This window comes from Polypterus senegalus, chromosome 3 (genome assembly GCF_016835505.1).
Source record: "Polypterus senegalus isolate Bchr_013 chromosome 3, ASM1683550v1, whole genome shotgun sequence".
In the NCBI taxonomy this organism is placed as follows: Eukaryota; Metazoa; Chordata; class Cladistia; order Polypteriformes; family Polypteridae; genus Polypterus; species Polypterus senegalus.
In genome coordinates, this window is record NC_053156.1 from 129,283,155 (window position 1) to 129,304,741 (window position 21,587).

The 21,587-nt window shown below is 37.1% G+C and overlaps 1 protein-coding gene across 1 annotated transcript in view; it reads left to right on the forward strand.

Annotated features, from left to right (window-relative positions):
• Window positions 1-926: 926 nt before the first annotated feature.
• Window positions 927-21,587, forward strand: part of slc22a16 (solute carrier family 22 member 16) — a 36,498-nt gene continuing 15,837 nt past the window's right edge. Inside the window, exons 1-4 of the mRNA XM_039747926.1 lie at window positions 927-1,357; window positions 6,597-7,073; window positions 7,373-7,490; window positions 11,203-11,755. Coding sequence (XP_039603860.1) covers window positions 1,311-1,357; window positions 6,597-7,073; window positions 7,373-7,490; window positions 11,203-11,755 — 1,195 coding nt within the window. The 5' untranslated portion in view covers window positions 927-1,310. The remainder of the gene's footprint in view (window positions 1,358-6,596; window positions 7,074-7,372; window positions 7,491-11,202; window positions 11,756-21,587) is intronic.

The window sequence follows — 21,587 nt, forward strand, 5'->3', positions numbered from 1 at the left end:
TCGACATCTGGTGAAAATTTCATGTCAATTGCCTCATTAGAAATATATTTACAGCACTAAGAAAAACATTGACGTATTCAATACTTATTTTACCTGCTGTATATATATATATATATATATATATATATATATATATATATATATCCCGATTGAATGGTCTCACAAGTGAACAATGAAACAAGCAATATATGGTAAGCATTCATTTACAGTAAGAATTATCTGTAAAACCTTCTGAAAAAGTAAAAACATAACAAAGGCCTATCCATCCATTTTCTTAACTGCCATCTTCTAGTACATGATTTTTATAAACTGCCATTTTCTAGTACATGATTCCAGGAAGCAAAAGTTTAAATGGATGAAGTCACTCATACTGTAATCCAAACGAACTAATTCAGTGGTTCCAGCAAACCTAACAACATTTATTTGGCTTATGGAAGGAGACGAGACACAGGTGTTGTGAGCCTGGACGTATAGCGAATAAACTACACACTGAAAGTACCTCAGAAGGGAACTTCCAAGTTCTGTAAGGGAAAGTGCCACCCGTTCTGTCACGATTGCCGTGCATAAATAACAGGCCCGTCTGAAAACATTATGAATTTATGATCGTGCTTCACATAAATCACATTTACAGAGTTTTCAAAACACCTCGTGTGCTATTTACTGTGGCACAAAGAACCTCTTGGTATATGAACTGTGAACCTTTCAAAAAATTCCCCATAATAAAGCCAGCATTACATAAAGATTGTTTACTTCATGCATCGCCTATAGAGTTTAAGGAGCAGCATGTCAACGAATTCACCATAGTACAACTTTTCCTGGTAAAATAAAAGTACTGTTTTATGAAAGACTTGTATATAATAGGAAGGACAGAACTCGATGTTATTAGTTGCATATCTTACTCGAGGCTTCAGTCATGAAGAACAGGGAGCGACACCGGGGTGAAGAGAGGACAGACAAACTGGAAACTTTAAGTATCAGCGGCGACCAGCTGTGGAAACCTGACTCTCCCGCGCGAGTGTGGCCACATAACACCAGGAAGCAACTGCGGCCCAAGTAGACGGGACGTGGTATGGTACGGGGGCAAATGTGACAAATAACGTCTAACAACTGCATGGCAGGGGGCGGGCTCAATTCGTCCACTGGTGAGTGGACATCTGTTTGAAGGCGGAGCGGCGAAGGCACCGTATCGTAAGCGAGGCAATACCTGTACGGTGCGGAGAAGGGGGTTGGTTAGCTTTCTAGGCTGAACGTTTGAAGTTGTGTTGCAACTTGACGGCGGCGGGGCACGCGGATGTTCCAGGCACTCAGCCATGCAGTCTGTGGAGCGGATTTTCGACGAGCTCGGGCATTTCAGCAGGTACCTCTGAATGGGGATGCAGTAGACGAATGTTTGTTTTACTTTTTGGTAGATTCGGCTGTATGTCTGCAATGGTCACCTCAACAGGTGCAAGTAGAGAATGGACTTCATGCGAGCAGAACGTTTAATCAAACTAAAGTGTGTCGTGCCTCCTTTAACTTGGCATACCGTATAAGTGTGGTAACTGCTTAAATATTTCAAGCGGTGGTGTTATGTAGGTCCTCATATAGGGTTCGCTAGATGTGCCGTGTAGTTGCCATGCGCTCAGCTTGATCACATATGCTTATGCAGAACGTTAGGTTTGGCTTACATCACAAACCAGGCTAAAAGATTTAACAGTATAACATAGGTTTTGCCACAATCGGACCTGCTAACGTACTGTACTGCGTGGTCAGCTACAGTTCTTTTCTCACCACATTAAACAAAAGTCAATACTCCAGAATGACAAAGCATAGACAGAATTTTAGACATTTTTGCAAATTTATTCAAAACAAACAAACAAACAAAAAAAACTACACTACATTGGCTCTATCCAGGTTTAAATCCCATAGAAAATCTGCTCAATTAGAGCAATAATCGCTGGCGGAGCTATCCGACCAATCGTGTCAAACTGCGGGATTTGGTGCAACACTGGTGGTGTTCTTGCAAGACAGAATTAAGTAGTTCTTCAGTCTCATGGAGGAGTCACTTGCTATTAGACAAGGCTTAAACGGGATGATTAATTTTGTGCTTATAAGTGACTTTTTGTTTAGTCTAGAGTTTTCTTATACAATAAGTCATATTGTTTGTTCCTTTTTTGTTATGTTTTCCTTGGGGGCCATTACCTGCTCAAATTGTATAGTATTTTCTATTCCACTGATGTTTATTGGGCATTTGAATGCATCCATGATCTCTTGCAATAAAAAAAAAACATGTACACAGTGAATTCACAAAATATTCAGACTCTTTCTCTTTCTGCACACTTTATTGTGTTGCAAATTTAAATTTAAATAGCTAAATTTGCAATTTTCACAAGTTCACATTTCTCAATTCTACACTCAATAACCCATAGTGACAAAATGAAAGCATGTTTTCAGAAAGGTTTGCAAAATGTTAAAAATCAAACATTGAACTCTCTCATTTATTTAAGTATTCAGACCTTTTGGTGTGGCACTCCAAATTGTGGTCATGTGCATCTTGTTTGCTTTAGTTGTCCTTGAGATATGTCTAGAACTTGATTGGAATCTGCCTGTGGTATTTCAGATTGATTGGACAGTGTTCAGAAAGGCACACACCTGTGTATATGAAGTCACACAATTCAAACTGTATTGTCAAGATAAAAGCAAAGCCATGACGTTCAAGGAAATCTCTGTAGACCTCCGTAATAAAATTATGGTGGGGCATAGATCAGGTCAAAGTTATGCAACACAGTGAGTACAGGAGCACAGTGGCCTCAATAACTGAGAAATGGAAGAGGTTTGGAAGCCCAGGACTTTTCTTAGAGTTGGTCATCTGGCCAGACTGATTAACTGGACAAGAAGGGTCTTGGTCAGGGAGGTGACTAAGAACCTAATAGACACTATAACCAAGCTTTAGAAGTCCTTTAGCTGAGATGGGAGAACCTGTTAGAAGGATAGCCATCGCAGCGGCACTTCATCAAGGTGTTTACGGTAGAGTGGCAAAATTAAAGCCACTCCTGAGTAAAAGGCATATGACAGCCTGCTTGGAGTTTGCCAAACAGCATTTAAAGGACTCTTAAGAGCATGAGGTAAAATATTCTCTGGTCTGATGAGACCAAATTTGAATTAATTGGGCAGAGCTCCAATACCACAGTATGTTTCACAAAGATCAGGTCATCAGCTGCCCAATACAATCCCTGCAGTGAAGCATGGTGGTGGCAAAATCAGTCTACAACAGTGCTTCTCAGTGACACTGGTCTGAACTGAGGGGAGGATGAATGCAGCCAAATACAGATACAAATGCACATAACCTTAAACTGGAGTGATGGTTCACATTTCAGTACAGTAATGACCAAAAGCATACAGCTAAGACAATGCTGCAGTGACTTCTTGACAAGTCTCTAAATGTCCTTGAGTGGTCTAGCCAAAACCCTTACCTAAATCTCATAGAACATCTGTGGAGAGGTCTGCAGATGTCAATTGACAGACACTGCCCACCCAGTGTAAAGGAGCTTGAGAGGATCTGTCAGGAAGAATGGGGTAAACTGCCCAAATACAGGTTGCAAAGCTTGTACAGACTTACCCAAGAAAAAATGAACCATTATTACTGCCAAAGGGCAGAGTTAATGGTCTGAATATTTTTATGAATTAGAGATTTAAGTTCTGGATTTTCATAAATTGTTATTGTGGGTTATTGAGTGTCGACTGATTGGTAGAAATGGCAATCTTCCTTTTAAAATAAAATGTATAATGTAATAAATTGTTTAGAAAATGAGGAGTTCTGAATATTTTCTGAATCAACTGTATATTTTATACATTTTCATGCAGAAGTGTAGCTCAAAAAATAGTTTCAAATGAGTCAAAAATAAATGAATCCTTAATGTGTTTGAATGTGTATTTAGTTACAAATGAAACTATACTGTTTGTAAGGCTGTAATGGCTAAAAGAAAATATCCAGTTTGATAACATGCACTCCAGCTTGTGTCCATGCTGGAAAGAAAACCTTCTAGGGGTTCCAAGTCCAAACGACCACCCAGCCCCACCTTAGTGTGACAACAATTTTCACAGTTACCCTGTGTGAATGTCAGGCAGCATGGAAAAAGGAGATGAAAGGGGCAGATTACAAACCAGCACCTCCGACAATGTAAGATTTTTTAGCGGTGCATGAAATAGGTACAAGTGTTTAAAGGATTCTAACTTTGTAAGCCTTTTTATGTGATGAGACAAAACCAAATACTTTTGATTTTTCACCTCTTTAGTATGTCACTTTGGCTTGCAGTATCCCCACAATTTGTCTCTGTGGAAAAACTTAAATTTCCAAATTGTGTACATATAATAATGAAACAATTAGGCATGATCTACATATCTTTCCACACATATACTCACCTCTTTAAGACATTAGTGAGGCAAAAATTAAATCTGCAGATGTCCAGTGTTGAATTTTAGCTATCAGCGACACTGATTTTTTGTACACATCGCTTGATAATTACACTTTTCAAACTGTATACTGTACAATGTTGCCTGTATTTTAAGAGGCCAGTTGCTGCTACTTCTTAGTGGTGTCAAACGCAGTGGCATCAAATGGACAGATTTAGCTATTTAATTGACAGTGTAGAGAGGCCTTCACAGGCTGCAATTGGAATTAGTTTTAAATGCCCACATTGTTGTCTTCTATGTTTGCACTTGAATGCTCATAACTAAGACAAAATCTGTTAAGGTGGTCATATTTGTATACAGTAAGTAGGGTTGCACAGTACCCTATTTTGCCAGAAGACTTTACATTTGTTTTAGTAATCTGTTAATACAAGGTGCCTCCTCACATTGATATCAAAAATTACATTTCTGATAATACTGACCTAAATTTAGAAGCCATGCGTCTAATGTAGGGTTGATTGTGCTCTGATTCCAAAAGGTGCACTATTTTGTCATAATGTCTTAGATGCCTCAAATAATTTATATGAGATATGCAAATGTTGTGGGATATTTAAGCTTTGAGCTTCGTAGCAGAAGAGTATTAGGAGTAATATGATTGTATTATTTGAGATTTATTAACTAGGTACAGTATTCTAATCCTTTACTGTAGGAATACTCATTTTGCTTCATGTTTCAAAATTATTCAGTAAAACTAGTAAAAAAAATGAGTAGTTAGGAAGTAAATTATGCATTTTAAAACAATGCTGTCAGTTTAGTACACACCCTAATCAAGTCAAAATGGCTATTTGTTTGCAGCATGTTTACACACACCCACATTGGTATATAAATGAGTGCATACATTATAATTTTATGTATTTATGGAAGGACACAAATTATATTCCAGGGTGTAGCTATTGTGAAATACTGTCATGCAACTGAAATATATATAAAAGCAGGAGTTACCAAATTTTCTGTTGGCTTGCCAACCTCAGGGATTGAAAGGTTTTGATGTACCACCTGTTTTTGGGGAAGGGTCATAAATTGTTAAGTACTGAACTCTAATTAGGTAAACTAAATGTGATATTTCTTTATTTGCTGAATAATATTGTTTAGGGAGTGTGGGTTGATTAACAAGGTATTACCAAGGATATGTGTCCTTTAAATTTTCTTATGTACTAAATTCAGGATATTTTCATTTACACATACTTTTTAAAGCAGCTTTTAAAACAGCACACTTTTCAAATCAGGTTTGTTAGTAAATCAGGCTTCTGGCATTTGCTATTGTATTGATTGCATCAGTGTATGGAGGGGGCATGAGATGATTAATAATGCTTAAGGAAAAGTAATATTTAATGGACAAGTCAAATAAAGTCAGATTTTAAATGCCACAAAACTCCAGATGCTTTAATTTTCCATATCTTTTCTCCTTTTCTTTCAATTTGTCACAACTTTAAGGCTACTGTTAATAAAAAGTAGTATTATTAGTATAATATTGAATTTGTTATTTTAAGAATTTTATTATTTCAGAATTCCTGTAAAACAGCCTTTCTTCTGTTGTTTTCAAACTGCCTCATTTAACTGATCAGGGCTTCATTTCCTGACAGCATTGTAATGCTAAGAACGGCATATAATTGATCTTAAGGTTAATCATTAATTTACTGCTGTTTCTCAAATTTCATCATAAGTAAAGTAGCGTGTTAAATCCTTCATAATCTAGACCCTCACGGATCCACACGTTAATTGGTAAATGCTTCTTAACAGCCTAACTCTTGCACAAATTATAGTGATAGACAGCAATTGCCACACAGAGAATGCTAAAGTCACATCATGGCAGTGTTATGCACATAATGTTAATAATAACAATTATAAATACTGTAATTTCATGAAAAAATGCATTAACGCACTGTAACATCACATTTTATAGATAATATAATAATATAGCAAGGAAGCTAGTTGTACTTATAAGACTGTTTACATTTTTCTATGTATAAAAAAACTACATAGTTTGTGCCTAAACATTATTTCAAAAGAGGTATTATATCACATTTTTGAACATCTTATTAGCATTTCAGTCCTCAGAGTAGAATTTAAAAAATGGACAGGCAATTCTTATATAAGATATCCATATTTCATAAGACTAACATTAATATTTTTCTTTTCTTTTCCAGGTTCCAGGTGTGCGTATATTTTGCAGCTGTCTTCCAATCAATATCTTGTGGCATTCATTATTTAGCCTCAGTATTTTTATCTGAGACTCCCAATTTTATATGCTATGTTGCTGAGAACATTACGAGTTTTACACTGGCAAATTACAGTGGTAATGGATTGGACCACATATGGAATGTATGGATTCCAGAGAAAGAATATGTTCTAGTGAACACAAAGGAAGGTCATCAGTGGGAGCTTAGTAAATGCTCACGGTCTTTAAGAATAAACAGTTCCCATTCTGATTATGAGTTTAGTGGAAATAAATCTGACTTCTTGTGTTCAGATGGGTACATTTATGATAATACTGATATACATAAAAGTATTGTAACAGACTGGGACCTTGTTTGTGATAATGAGTGGCTTGCCAAGCTAACACAACCAACCTTCATGCTTGGAGTCCTTATAGGAGCACTGATATTTGGAGATGCAGCTGATAGGTATAGTATGTTATCATAATTATTCTTGTATATTCTAAGACATATTTACACCTCAATTATACTCTACTTTCTTTCAGTCACTGTATGGAATTGTAAAAAAATTGTAACTAAGAGTGTAAAAGGAATGACCCATTTTTTGTTGATTATTTAAACATACAGTATGCTATTGAAATACAACTTTTTTTTTTTGGACATTTTTAATGTCAGTTCTACCCTACGGTCATTCTATACATACTGTACATTTGTTTACTTGGCATGGCTTAGCTGAGCTATTAAGTGTTACTGTTATTGTTCCTTAGAGTGGGGAGAAGACCAATGCTGATTTTCACAAGTGTGTGCCAATATGTGCTTGGAATCTGCGTTGCCTTTTCTTTTAATTACTACATTTTCATTGTCTTGCGTTTTCTTCTTGCTATGGTAAGTAACCATTAAATTACCTACTTGTTGTAGGTGAAGTTATTTTCATAAATGTAAGATTAACTATACTTATGTCTGTATGCCAGATCTGTAGCCTACCTATTGCTTGATTAATTATTGTGGCCTGCAGGGGGGCGCTCCAACCTCCCCAACCTGACAGACACGACACCAGGCACAACTCCAGCACAACACAGGCTTGTCATTGTTTCGTGGGAAACTCTTCCTTAAGTGTTTCCCACAATTCAGCCACAGTTACATGTACAATAAGTACAAATGAAGCACATAGCTCTTTATCTTCCTCTCTGTGTCTTCCTTCTCTCTCTCTCCATCTCCTCCTTCTTTCAGCAAGCTTCTTCCTTCTTCCTCCTGTCTCTGGCTCCTGGAGCATTGGGAGCTGGCTCCTTTTATGTGGTACCCGGGAGTACTTCCGGTGTCCCATAGGCTTGGTCCGGAAACACTTCCAGTTAAGGTGGGAGTCTGATGAAGCAGGGCTCTGCTATCCCTGCAGCAGCCCTGGTGGCACCCCGATAACCCTGTAGGGCTGAGCTACCAAACTGCAAGTCTCACAGTGCCCTCTCTGAATCCGAGGTGCTACAGCAACCCAGGTGGACTGCCATCTGGCGATACAGAGGAGATAATACCCTGAGCACACTTTCTTCTCCAGTCATTCCATCACAAAGGCATCCCAACTGGGTAAGAGCACCGGCCGTCTGTCACACAATATAATAAGGATGAAGCAATCTGAACAAAACAATGTGCAATGTGCTCCTTAGTATATGGAGCTTCGAACAAGCCGGGATGCCCCTGCATCGGAGCGATGAGGTAGGCGCTGGACAACTGTTGTGATGTTTAACCTCCGTTTGCAACTTCTGAGTGCATACTATCCATACCCCTTTACTCAGTCATTTGACTTTTCATCAGGATGGTGGTGTACAGTATTGAGCAGCACGTCTTCATGGTGCAAACCTATTGGGTCACCAATTCATTTAAGTGATGTCAGAATCAACTGGATGTTCATGAGTTAATGGAAAGTTACTTCCAGCAAGATGGAGCAATATGTCACACATTGGCAAGGAGCATGGCAGAAATTGAGTCCTTCTTCGGCAACAGGGTAATTTCAAGTGGGCTTTGGCTACCACGGTCACCAGATATGACACCACCAGGCTTCTTCCTTTGGGGTATGCTCAAAGGAAAAGTCTTATCGGAACAAGCCTCACACTGTGGAAGATGTAAAGGAAAATATCCAACGTGAAATTGTTACTATTCTTCCCAAGACATTTGCCGGAATATGGAGCGCCGTGTTGAAATGTGTCTGAAAGAAAACAGAAACCACTTCCAGCATCGCATGTAATCCAATTGATTACACATATATCAAGGTATATAGCGGATTTTTTTGGTTAAGATTGCTTCGTCCCATCGGGAGTTACAAAAGAATATTTGGGGCCTCTTTCGAATTAAACTTCCTGTACTTTGCCTGTCATTCTCTCACCTCTCGTTGGTGGACTATAGTGACATGAAATACAAAATCCTGAAATTTAAGAAAAATAATTTTAAATAGATTTGCATAATGTTTGTTTGTGATGTAGCACATGGAAAGTCTTTACTTTAAAATTATTATAAAAAATTCAGTTATGCTGAGGTATAGTTATAAAACAAAATAGAAACCTTTTTGTAGTTATATTTTTTCTAATTGTTATTGCTATAGATTTATTTGTTGTACATTATTTTGTGTTCGCTGAGTACCATTATGTAAATGCTATAATCCCATTGAGTCCAAGATTAATTTTTATACTGATTTAAAACAGCCACTGTATTAATGGGTATCATTTATTCTATTTTCCTTCTACCCTGTAAATGTAGCATTTATTTGAAATACTGTATATTCATCTATCCCTTTTTGTTTAATTTTTTTATAAAATGAAAATAGTAAAAATATTAAGTTAAATGTAAAAGTAAACAAAAACATATTCATTTTTAAAAATTAATCACATGTCAGATAGATTGTCATTCAGTGGAAGTTTGTTGCAAATTCTGTCTTTAAGTTCTCCCATCATTTTTTGCATTAGAATTACACGATGTTGCCAATAATCCATCAGAATTCAATGAGCTGCTTTGAATATGTTTTAATTCCAGTAATTTATTAATCTTAAAACACACACTGAAATGAAAACAAAATGGTAGGGTGGTATTTTTTTCTAAAAACAACCATTTCTGAGTTGTTATTTCTTAGAGGAATACTCGGAGGAAAATGATTAGACTTACGTGAATTCAAGGCAATATATAGCAAATTAGGAGGGGAGGGTAGGTGGATGTAGGGGGTTGCATTGATGGGGTGGGCTTCAGAGGGTGTTGGTCATAAAGTCTTATTTATTATGTGCGTGTTCATATTTTCAATCCTGCATGTGTTGGATTCATGTCCAAATGTATATGGGAACATCACAATGCTGTCAGAAGAAAATACCCTGGTCTCTGATTTACACACATATGAGTTCAACTGGACATACATTTAAACGGGACTCGTGCAAGTAAAATTCAAGGCTAATACTAAAAGTGCCTGAGAACTGACTGAAACATGGCTTTCCAATGAAAATGCCATTAGCAGACATTTGGACATGAACCCAGCATATGCAAGGTCCAGAGTCCAGATATCTTTTGAAATTCTGCTAGTGCTGTTAGGGCTCCAGGCACAGAATTGTGGGTCTGATATATACAGTAGCATATCATTCTGTTCAAGTCCTTCTCTGAAAATCCCCTTGATCTCTGATGTATTTCGAAAGTGAACAGCCAAGCCAATGGCTCAATGGCATTCACAAATAACAGTGGTGACAAGGGGCATCCTTGTTTAGTAGTTATTATAGTCTGAAGTAGTCTAAAATAATGTTGTTAATACAAACTGAAGCTTCTGGACTGGTATAGTTGTAGTCTGATCCATGCACATATGTTTGGGCCAAACCCAAATTTATGCAGTGTGGTAAATAGGTAGTCCCATTCAATCATATCAAATACCTTGTCTGCATCTAAAGATAATACAATCACCAGAGTATTAGACTTTATGGGTGAATATGTAACATTAAATAGGCGTTGAAGACTGGATGATAAATGTCTACCTTTAATAAATCTACTTTGGTCTTGTGATATTACTGAAGGGAGCACTTTCTCAATCCTTCTAGCTAGAACTTTGGAGAGTATCTTAACATCATTATTCAGAAGTGAGATTGGTCTGTATGATGCACATTGTAATAAGTCCTTATTTTTCTTAGGAAGAACAGTAATTAATGCTTGCTGAAAAGTGAGAGTTAGAATTTTATTGTCTGGCTTATATAAATGTTGCTAAAATATTATATAAACGTTTCTTAAATTTCTTCAGTTGGAATGCTGCATATTGTCAGCATCATCTGTTTTTTTTTTTATATTCTTATTAGTTGTTTTTCAACTCAGACTGTAACCTTCCTGCAATTTTTAATACAAACTGTTTTTCAGAAATAATAGGGTTAATATGTATTAGACATAATTCTCAAAATGAGAATACTGTCAGAGAAGTAACAATATTACATAAAAAGTAGAGCAAATAGACTATACATATTTATATCTACATATATTTATATATATTTTATTGATAATTAGTGTTTATGGAATACATAGCACATGGCTATTAGAATTATTAATGGCCTTAATATCTGTTTTAATGGGTGATTTTCATTTTCCTATCCAGGTATGTAGCGGTTACCTTGTTGTGGTTTTCGTGTATGTGACAGAATTTACTGGAATTAAAGTTCGAACTTGGACTTCAATGCATGTTCATGCTGCTTTTGCTGTGGGAGTCATGATTGTTGCACTAATTGGATATTTGGTGCGAACTTGGTGGATTTATCAGATTATTCTGACAGTCACCACTCTCCCCTTTCTTTTGGTGTGCTGGAAACTTCCAGAGACACCATTTTATCTTCTGGCGAAGGGAAAATATAAATCAGCCCAGGACCTTGTAAACTGGATTGAACAGACCAATGGCATGAAGAAGAATTTTGATGTGCTTACATTGATACAGCCACAGAAAGAATGTCTTTTGGAGAAAAATCTGAAAAATAATATAGATTCAAAGGTCTATAGAAAACTAAGCATCCTTGATCTATTTTCTTCATGGGAAATAGCAACAAAGACTATTACTGTATGGCTTGTGTGGTTCATAGGAAGCCTGGGATACTACGTAATTTCACTTGGATCTGTCAATCTTGGAGGAAGCAAATATATAAATTTATTTATAGCAGGTAAGGAAGCTTTTGTTATGATTTTGTTATAAATAACATGTTTATGATTAATTACAATCTTTTCAGATAGAGTAATTCTATAATTTGTTATAACAATGTATTAGAAAGAAAAGTGTTGTCTGTCAGAGAGCCAGACATCTGCAAGTAACGATTTGGTAACACTGAGGTACTAATGAGGAGTTAGAGTTACCCAGGTCATGCAAGGAGTAGAATCAACATATTACAAGAGCATGTAAAAAACTCAGTTGACAGTTTTCTGTTTCAGCCATGCTCCTATAAATGCCAAAAGGGACTCTGCTCTGTTGGGCCCTTGAGCAAGGCCCTTAACCTGCAATTGCTTTGTCCTGGGTATGACGTTAATCTGCATCCAGCCCTGTATGTAGGCCCTCCAACCTGCAGGGAAAAACTTGGGGGTTGGTGGCAGAATTTGGCACTCCAGCCACCATAAAAAACCTTGCACTGTTCCATTCCATCTGAACTAGTGTGGTGCTGAGGTATCACCAGTTGCTTGGCTGCGCTCAGGTCTGAATCTGGATCCTGAGTTGGTTTGTCGTGTAGTGGGTGTGGCAATGCACTGTATCAGTGTGTGCTCCTAAAACTGTAATGTAAAACTGCAAATAGTAGTGCATTATAATGACATCCCATTCTTAATACATAGACTTTAATATGGAGTTGGCCCACACTTTGCAGCTATAATAGCTTTAGCTCTTCTAGGAAGGGTTTCCACAAGGTTTAGGAGTGTGTTTATGGGAAGTTTTGACCATTCTTCTAGGGGAGCATTTGTGAGGTCAGGCACTGATGTTGGACAAGAAGGCCTGGCTCGCAGTCTCCACTCTAATTCATCCCAAAGGTGTTCTGTCGGGTTGAGGTCAGGGCTCTGTGCAGGCCAGTCAAGTTCCTCCACATCAAACTCATCTATTTCTTTATAGACCTTGGTTTGTGCACTGTAGCACAGTTATGTTGGAACAGGAAGGGGCTATCCCCAAACTGCTCCCACAAAGTTGGGAGCATGAAATTGTCCAAAATGGCTTTGTATGATGAAGCGTTAAGAGTTCCTTTCTCTGGAACTAAGGGGCCAAGCCCAACCCCTAAGAAACAACCCTACACCATAATCCCCTCTCCACTAATCTTTACACTTGGCACAATGCAGTCAGGCAAGTACTGTTCTCCTGGCAACCGCCAAACCCACATTCATCCATTGGATTGCCAGACAGAGAAGTGAGGACACATCACCACTGCTTTGGACTCCAGTGGTGGTGTTCTTTACACCACTGCATCTGATGATTTGCATTGAACTTGGTGATGTAAGACATGGATGCAGCTGCTTGGCCATGGAAATCCATTCCATGAAGCTCTCTACACAATGTTCTTGAGCTAATCTGGAGGCCACATGAAGTTTGGAGATCTGTAGCTATTTACTCTGCAGAAAGTTGGCAACTTCTGCACACTGTCTGCCTCAGCAGGCGCTGTCCCCGCTCTGTGATTTTATGTGGCGTACCACTTCGTGGCTGAGTTGCTGTTGTTCCCAATTGCTTCCACTTTGTTATAATATCACTAACAGTTGACCGTGGAATATTTAGTAGCAAGGAAATTTCACGAATGGACTTATTGCACAGGTGGCATCTAATCACAGTACCACGCTTGAATTCACTGAGCTCCTGAGAGCGACCATTCTTTCAAAAATATTTGTAGAAGCAGTCTGCATGCCTAGGTGCTTGATTTTATACATCTGTGGTCATGGAAGTAATTGGAACACGTGAAATTAATGATTTGGAGGGGTGTCTCAATACTTTTAGCAATATAGTGCATCTTTAAAAACATATTGTAAACTTAGTAATAAATTGTCTTAGTGTCAGGTAAACACTTACATGTGCTAAAGCTCAGGGCATATTAAAGGTCTCCGTTTTCTGTTCTGACAAGATGGTATGTATGACATGGATGAGACATAAAGAATATATATATGAGATACAAAGAATTATTGGTTTTAAGGGAGAATTAATATATTAAAATGTATGCAAACATTTATATTAAATTGCAGTAAAGGTTTGTGGCCCAGTGACAAAGGCATTGAAGTGTAAAGCACAAAATACAAGTGGTATTAGTACTTTGCAAAGTATAGGGTAAAATACTTATCTACGTTTCTGACCAACATGTAATCACTCTCTGGTGCAATATTCAACAAGGAAAAAATAGTTGTTATGTGCTGGATCATAAACATGATGAAGGATGGGGTTGAGACCTTAAAAAATCCTTAATGGCCAGCCATGAATCGGCTCACCCAGTTCAGCTTACTCCAAACTACTATTAGTAGACTTCATCCTAAAGCAACAGAAGATGGGGAAACTTGCTTTCAGTGTTCAAAATACTCCTTATTTTCCAAAATAAATCAAAATACCTTGTGAGGAAGCAAAACCGTGATGATCCAAAATGAGGATCTTTACAAATGAATATTTATTTATCAAACAGAAAAACAATAAATGGTGCTCAAAAGAGCAAAAAAGAAGTTGCCTAAAGGGCAATCCAAAGCATACAAGTACCAATTCATAATTCAAAATTACAAAACTAGAAAACACAGAAAAATAATCAAAATAACTAGAATATCCAACTATAAACAGTAATACTGCAAACTCACACAAACCTCAATTAACTGCTCTTGATGCACCTTTTCTGGCAGAATGTATAGCCAGGGGGAGGTCTCAGCATCAGCAACATCTGGGTGGCCCCACCCACAAAAGACAGGGGGCAAAAAAGAACATTATGGCGTGCATAATTATACAATTATGGAAAGCATAAATAAACTCAACAGTAATAATATACAAAGATGAAAAATAATGGTACAGATTGAACAAAATCCACAATGAAATGCAAAATAAACATAAGCCAGCGAATAAATCCTGGCCTAAATTTAATAAAAGTAATGATTAAAGATTTAATATTTAAAATAAAAAACTGCTTGTAGTAGCTTTTAAAAAATAAATTGCATGCAGCTACCACTGTTGTTTGATAAGAAAACTATACACCTTTTGCATTACAGTATAAGGGCATTTTCCATAGTTAGTGATTCATTCCTAATCCTAACCCTAAGCAAATCACTTTACCCACCAGTAAAATATGAACTGCTGGCAAATGTTTAGATAAATTTCAATTGATATAATAAAAATAATTGAAGCGTTAATTAGGAAGAGGAAATGAGAACATCTGAATCCCTATTGTTCAAGCTGTAAAGGAAATATTTAGAATTTTAGCAAATTGTTGTCAAACTGGGATCATGCTCTTAAAAAAATCAATTCCAATTCAATTCCACTACTCCGTCTCATAGTGCTTCTGCTGCAAAACTCCACTCCTGTCTCTGCCATCTGACTCCGTTCTTCTCATCTGTGTTCACCACACTTGCAAACTGGAAGTCTCCCACTTCTCCCTCTCACTCCCCCTGCAAATTGTGCCAATCCATGCCAGAATCAAGAGCCCCCAGGAACAATGGATTTTTGCAAAAGAGAGCCTCTTAACAGGTAAGTGCTCTCTATTGTACTATGCTTAGTATCATTAAAAATGAAACTCAACATAAAGACCCTTTGTGCCAGCTTAGCCTTCACATTGTTTTGCAATCTTTTGTCAGTTATTTTCCTCTTTTCTGGCCAGAGGCTGTATGCAACTTATGAGTTGTTTTTCTCCTTCTCTTGAACTAAATTCATGTGTACCTGTATTGTTTTGTATATTAAAAGTATTGAAAGTTTAGGTTTTCTCATTTTAATTCCAAATCAAACTAAACTACTGTTCTTATATTTAAAAAAGAATTTGGCATGCATAACACAAATTAAAAGACACATAACCACACAAATAACTATCTGTAATTCTTTGTTATAATCCTCAAATGCAATATTGGTTGAGGGATAAAGAAATATCACCTTTGGTTGTGCCTAGTAGGAGTTCAGTACTTAACAATTTTAAACCAAACAAATGATGGTACTTCAAAACATTTCAATTTCTGGAGGTAGTAACCAAGAAAAAAGGGTTGAGAACACTGGCATAGATGTGTCATGTGACATTTCATTACATATGTGTCAATAGCCATCTGTATTTAAGCATTTGTTTTAAGTAATAGGCTACTATTATTCAAACTCATGCTGTGTGACTGCTGTTATTAGTAATCACGGTCATGAGCCGCATCATTGTGTTGAGTTTAGTCAGGGGTTCAAAAAGATAATTTTAGGGGATTTTGGCCTAAAAAAGTTTGGGAACCCCTTAAATAGATTGTGCCAGTGTATGGAAGTGTAAACATCTGTGAAATGCAGTTAAATCTCACCTTCTAAGACATTCATAAGTTTCTATACTAATTTCAAATAATGCCTTGCATAGACAGTCTTTGTAACTCATGCCATTATCAAAATATAAACATGAATCTGTTTAGAGAAATTTCAAGCTTTAAATCAAGGAAAAAAAAATTCTATATACCATAAAAATGTAATGATGTAATAACACAAACAATCAAAACAGTAAAATCAGAGTATAATTGATTATTCACCTTGAGTTAAACTGCGGGTAAACCTTTAGTAAATTAAACAGCTGTTAAAATAAACCAGTTTTAACGTTTTAAAACATAATTACAGACATAATTATTGCCATAATTACAATGACAATATGAAAAAGAAATACATGTAATGATTATTTTAAGACAATGTCTCAATAATGATTAGATGACATTATATAAGAAGAAAATCACTCTAATTAATCATTATTGAATGTTTTATGAATCATATTATGTTAAAAGAAGTGCTATAATTTTAAGTGAAAATGTGAAAATACGTTCTGCAGACACAAACAAACACAAAAAATCCAGACATTTGTTTTTTCAAGTAATTTCAATTAATTTTTATTTTTTACTTACAAACTAGTTTTGACGTGGATGAATACGGAGGAAAGGAACTCATTCATGACCTATGACTCGTGTTATGTTATCCCATTCTTCCTGCAAACACGTTTTAAGGTGTGCAACAATACGGGGTCATCATTGTTGCATTTTTTGCTACAACATTCTCCACATAGAATGTTGTTTTGAATTGTCTTGTTGAAAAATGCATGGACATCCCAGAAAAGATGTCACCTTGAAGGCAGCATATATTCCTCTAAAATCTCAATGTACTTTTCTTCATTAATGCTGCCATCACATAAATTATCTTTGCCAAGGGCACTGAGAAAACACCATACCATGACAGAGCCTGTCTTTTGAACTTGTTGCTGATAACAATCTGGATAATCCTTTTCCTCAATGGTCCAGAGCACATGGCATCCCATTCTTTCAAAAAAAAATCTGGAATACTGATTCATCTGACTACAATTCACGTTTCCACTTTGTGATGGTCAATCCCAGATGCCTCTGAGCCCAGAGAAGTTGGTGTTGTTTCTGGACATGTTAACTTAAAGCTTCTTTTTTGCACAGTAAAGTGGCAATTATGAATGTAACTCCGTATTGTAGTGCTTGACAAAGGTTTGCCAAAGTAATCCCTTGCCCATGTGTTTATATCAGCTATCAATAAATGATGTATCTTGATGCAGTGCCTTACAAGGGATCGGAGATCGTGTGTTTTCAGCTTATGCTTGGGCCCTTGCCCTTTATGCACTGACATTCTTCCTATCTCCATGAATCATTTAATTATATTATCTACTGCAGGGGGGGATATGCAAATCCCTTGCAATCTTTCTTTGAGCAACACTGTTTTTAAACATTGTGTTTTTTAAAACACAATAATTTTCTCATGCATTTGTTGACAAACTAGAGATCCTCTGCCCAACTTTGTTCCTCAAAAACTCTAGCCTTTTGTGGATATTGCTTATGTATCAAATTATGATTACAATAACTAATTGACATCACATTTTTGAAACCACATCATTATTTAATTATTTTACGTCGTTACTACCCATAACTTGCCTCTGCTCCAACTTTTTTTGGAATGTGTTGCATGCCAGAAATGCAGGAATTGATGTATATTAACAAATGAAATGAAGTCGATCAGACAAAACATGAAATATGTTGGTTTCATGCTGTCTGCAATGAAATAAAACTGCATTTTTTAATTGGTATTTTCCATACCGTCAATGACCTTTTCTGATTTGGGGTTGTACAAGTAGGAATACAAATGTAAGATTTGAATACAAAATTTGGGTCTGAAAGCTGAAAGTACATCTAATGAGAAGGACCTTGGAGTCATAGTTTACTTGTCACCATCTATACTGTGTACAAATGCAATCTATACTAATAAAAGACAAAGCCCACACTGACTGACTGACTCACTGACTCACTGACTCACTGACTGACTCACTCACTCACTCACTGACTCATCACTAATTCTCCAACTTCCCGTGTAGGTAGAAGGCTGAAATTTGGCAGGCTCATTCCTTACAGCTTACTTACAAAAGTTGGGTAGATTTCATTTCGAAATTCTACGCGTAATGGTCATAACTGGAAGCTATTTTTCTCCATATAATGTAATGGAGTTGAGCTCGATGGCCGTGGGGGGCGTGGTTTTGTGTGACATCATCACGCCTCCCACGTAATCACGTGAACTGACTGTCAACGCATTACGTAGAAAACTAGGAAGAGCTACAACAAGAAAACATGCATTATACAATTGAGAAGGCAGCGAAACAATAAGAAGCGAGCGAGTGACACATACTCTACAAGAATATTCATGCTTGCAGATACTTCTGAAACAAATCACGGTGTAAACTTAAAGTTTAAATTAAGTTCATAGACAGGCTTCCGCTGGCGTTTGTCATGCCCACGGCTAATCCGGGGTACAAGATTTAATGAGAGGTCGCAGGGTAAAACGACAGTTTTTTTTCTAACTAAGTTCAAATTGCTGGTCAAAGGCTGTGCTTATGCAAATTCTGAGAGACTGTGTTTGTGAGGGGATTGACAGTTAAGGCGGGTGGAGGAGTGACGTCATCATCTTCCCTCCTATTAACCTCATTTTGCTCTGAGCTGAGCTCCGCGGCTAACGCCGTCTTCCAAAGCAACTTCGTCACACTGCCACCAAATACTCACAGAAAAATCCACAAGTTAATACACACGCTGTCTCTAGAGTTTCTCCACACTCCGAATCCTCCAGGCACTACTTACAAAAGGTTACATTGACAATCGTGTTACGTTATTTTTAAAATGTTTCCTTTTCTTCTCGATTCATTTTACCCTCGCACCCCCTTGGTTTGAGAAGAAGTATGAAAAAATATAAGGTTAACACAGAAAAACAGATCACCAATTGAAGCTTTATGAATAATCGAGTCGCCATCAATAATTGTTTTGGTAAAGCCATACTCAGTGTAATCCTCCTTCCATTTTATAATTTTTCCGCCACTAGCCATGATTAAATGAACAGTAAAAAAGTAAGAGCGAAGCGAGGGTGACTTATTCAGGCAGGCATATATATGACAGCAACACTCATGACAATGTCAATCATGTTACATTATTATTAAAATGTTTCCTTTTCTTTTTCATTACTTCTTTAACACACTACTTCTCCGCTGCGAGGGTATATATATATATATATATATATATATATATATATATATATATATATATATATAATGATCTCCAAAGAGCGCTGAGACTTTTGATCACGTGAACGAGTCTGCAAAAAATGGGGTCTCCTGCCCAGCGAAAGTCGAGCAGCGGCGCCGCCGCATAGCTGTGCCGGCCTTTGAGACGCTGACTGCGCTTCTGCCTTAAGTCAAAGTGAGCACTTTAATTTTTTTCATCCTTCCCCTGAGCTATAGCCCAGACAAGTGCAAACACGGGACCCCTTTTCTACACTGCGGCAAACTAATATTAAGGCGATTCACACTTTATTTTGCACGAATACGATTATGAGGTCATCAGCTCGGATTATGAAGACACGCACAGGAGTGGAGGACTGACAGTGCCATCACAGCCGATTAATGGCAGAGACGTCTCACCAGTCTACACAAGACCCACCACGACGGTCCCCAAAAGGTGCTCATATTGTCAGCGAACACATCTCTCTATACTATATAAAAGAAAAAGATAACTTTCCTTTCTTTACACCTTTTTTCCTTTTATCCCAAACCAAAGCCTTTCTCTCTTAACACTGCAGAGGACACAAAACTAATTTTCGTTAACTGCTGGTAATGACGGTAAGGCACATTACCAGAGGCAGAAATTTGGACATTCACATAGAAAATGTAATTTCTATACCACAGCCGTTGTGTAGTGCCTTTCAAAAGGGATCAACTACCGAGAGATGATCCATATACATTTTAGCTGCTGTTAGTACTACTTACCTGTTCTGTTGCACCGTCTTTAAAATGTAGTTTACCCGCAACCACTCCAGTAGTGCTCAATGTACCTGTACTTCTTAAAATGTTAATGGTTTACTGTTTAATAACTTATAGACTACATTTTATTATTTTTCCCTTGCACTCAGTGACCAAAGCTACAGTCATGTGAAAACATTAGGACACCCTTTGAAAGCATGTGGTTTTTTGTAACATTTTTAATAAATGGTTATTTCATCTCCGTTTCAACAATACAGAGAGATTAAAGTAATCCAACTAAACAAAGAAAACTGAAGAAAAGTCTTTTCAAGATCTTCTGTAAATGTCATTCTACAAAAATGCCTATTCTAACTGAGGAAAAAGATAGGACACCCTTGCCCCTAATAGCGAGTGTTACCTCCTTTGGCTGAAATAACTGCAGTGAGACGGTTCTTGTTCAAAGAACATTATTCCAGAAGTCCTGGTCTTTGTCAACTTTATCTCTGGCAAATGTCAGTCTGGCCTCGATGTTTCTCTTGGAAAGCAAAGGTTTCCTCCTTGCACACCTCCCATGCAAGTTAAACTTGTACAGTCTCTTTCTGATTGTAGAGGCATGTACTTCTACATCAACAGTAGCCAGAGCTTGCTGTAGTTCTCGAGATGACACTTTAGGGTTTTTGGAGACCTCTTTTAGCATCTTGCGGTCTGCTCTTGGGGTGAACTTGCTGGGGCGACCAGTCCTGGGCATGTTGGCAGTTGTTTTGAAAGCCCTCCACTTGTAGACTATCTTCCGGACAGTGGAATGGCTGATTTCAAAATCTTTTGAGATCTTTTTAAATCCCTTCCCAGACTCATAGGCTGCTACAATCTTTTTTCTGAAGTCCTCTGACAGCTCTTTTGTTCTCACCATGGTGCTCACTCTCACTTCAACAGTCAGGAGCACACCAAACTAAATGTCTGAGGTTTAAATAGGGCAAGCCTCATTCAACATGCAGAGTAACGATCTACTAATTATGTGCACCTGGTGTGATATACCTGTGTGAGATCTGAGCCAATTTAAGAGGGAATACATGTGAGGGTGTCCTATCTTTTTCCTCAGTTAGAATAGGCATTTTTGTAGAATGACATTTACAGAAGATCTTTTTCAGACTTTTCTTCAGTTTTCTTTGTTTAGTTGGATTACTTTAATCTCTCTGTATTGTTGAAACGGAGATGAAATAACCATTTATTAAAAATGTTACAAAAAACCACATGCTTTCAAAGGGTGTCCTAATGTTTTCACATGACTGTATACACACACATATAGACACATACATATATATACACATATATATACCTGTGTGTATGTTTGTATGTATGTGTATATATATATATATATATACACACACACACACCTATCTACATTGTATATACATATACACACACACACACACACACACACACACATATATATAATTTGTGTGTGTGTATGTGTGTGTATATATGATGTAGATAGGTATGTATATATATATGTATATATGTATGTATATATATATATATATGTAGACTCAAACCAATTATGACA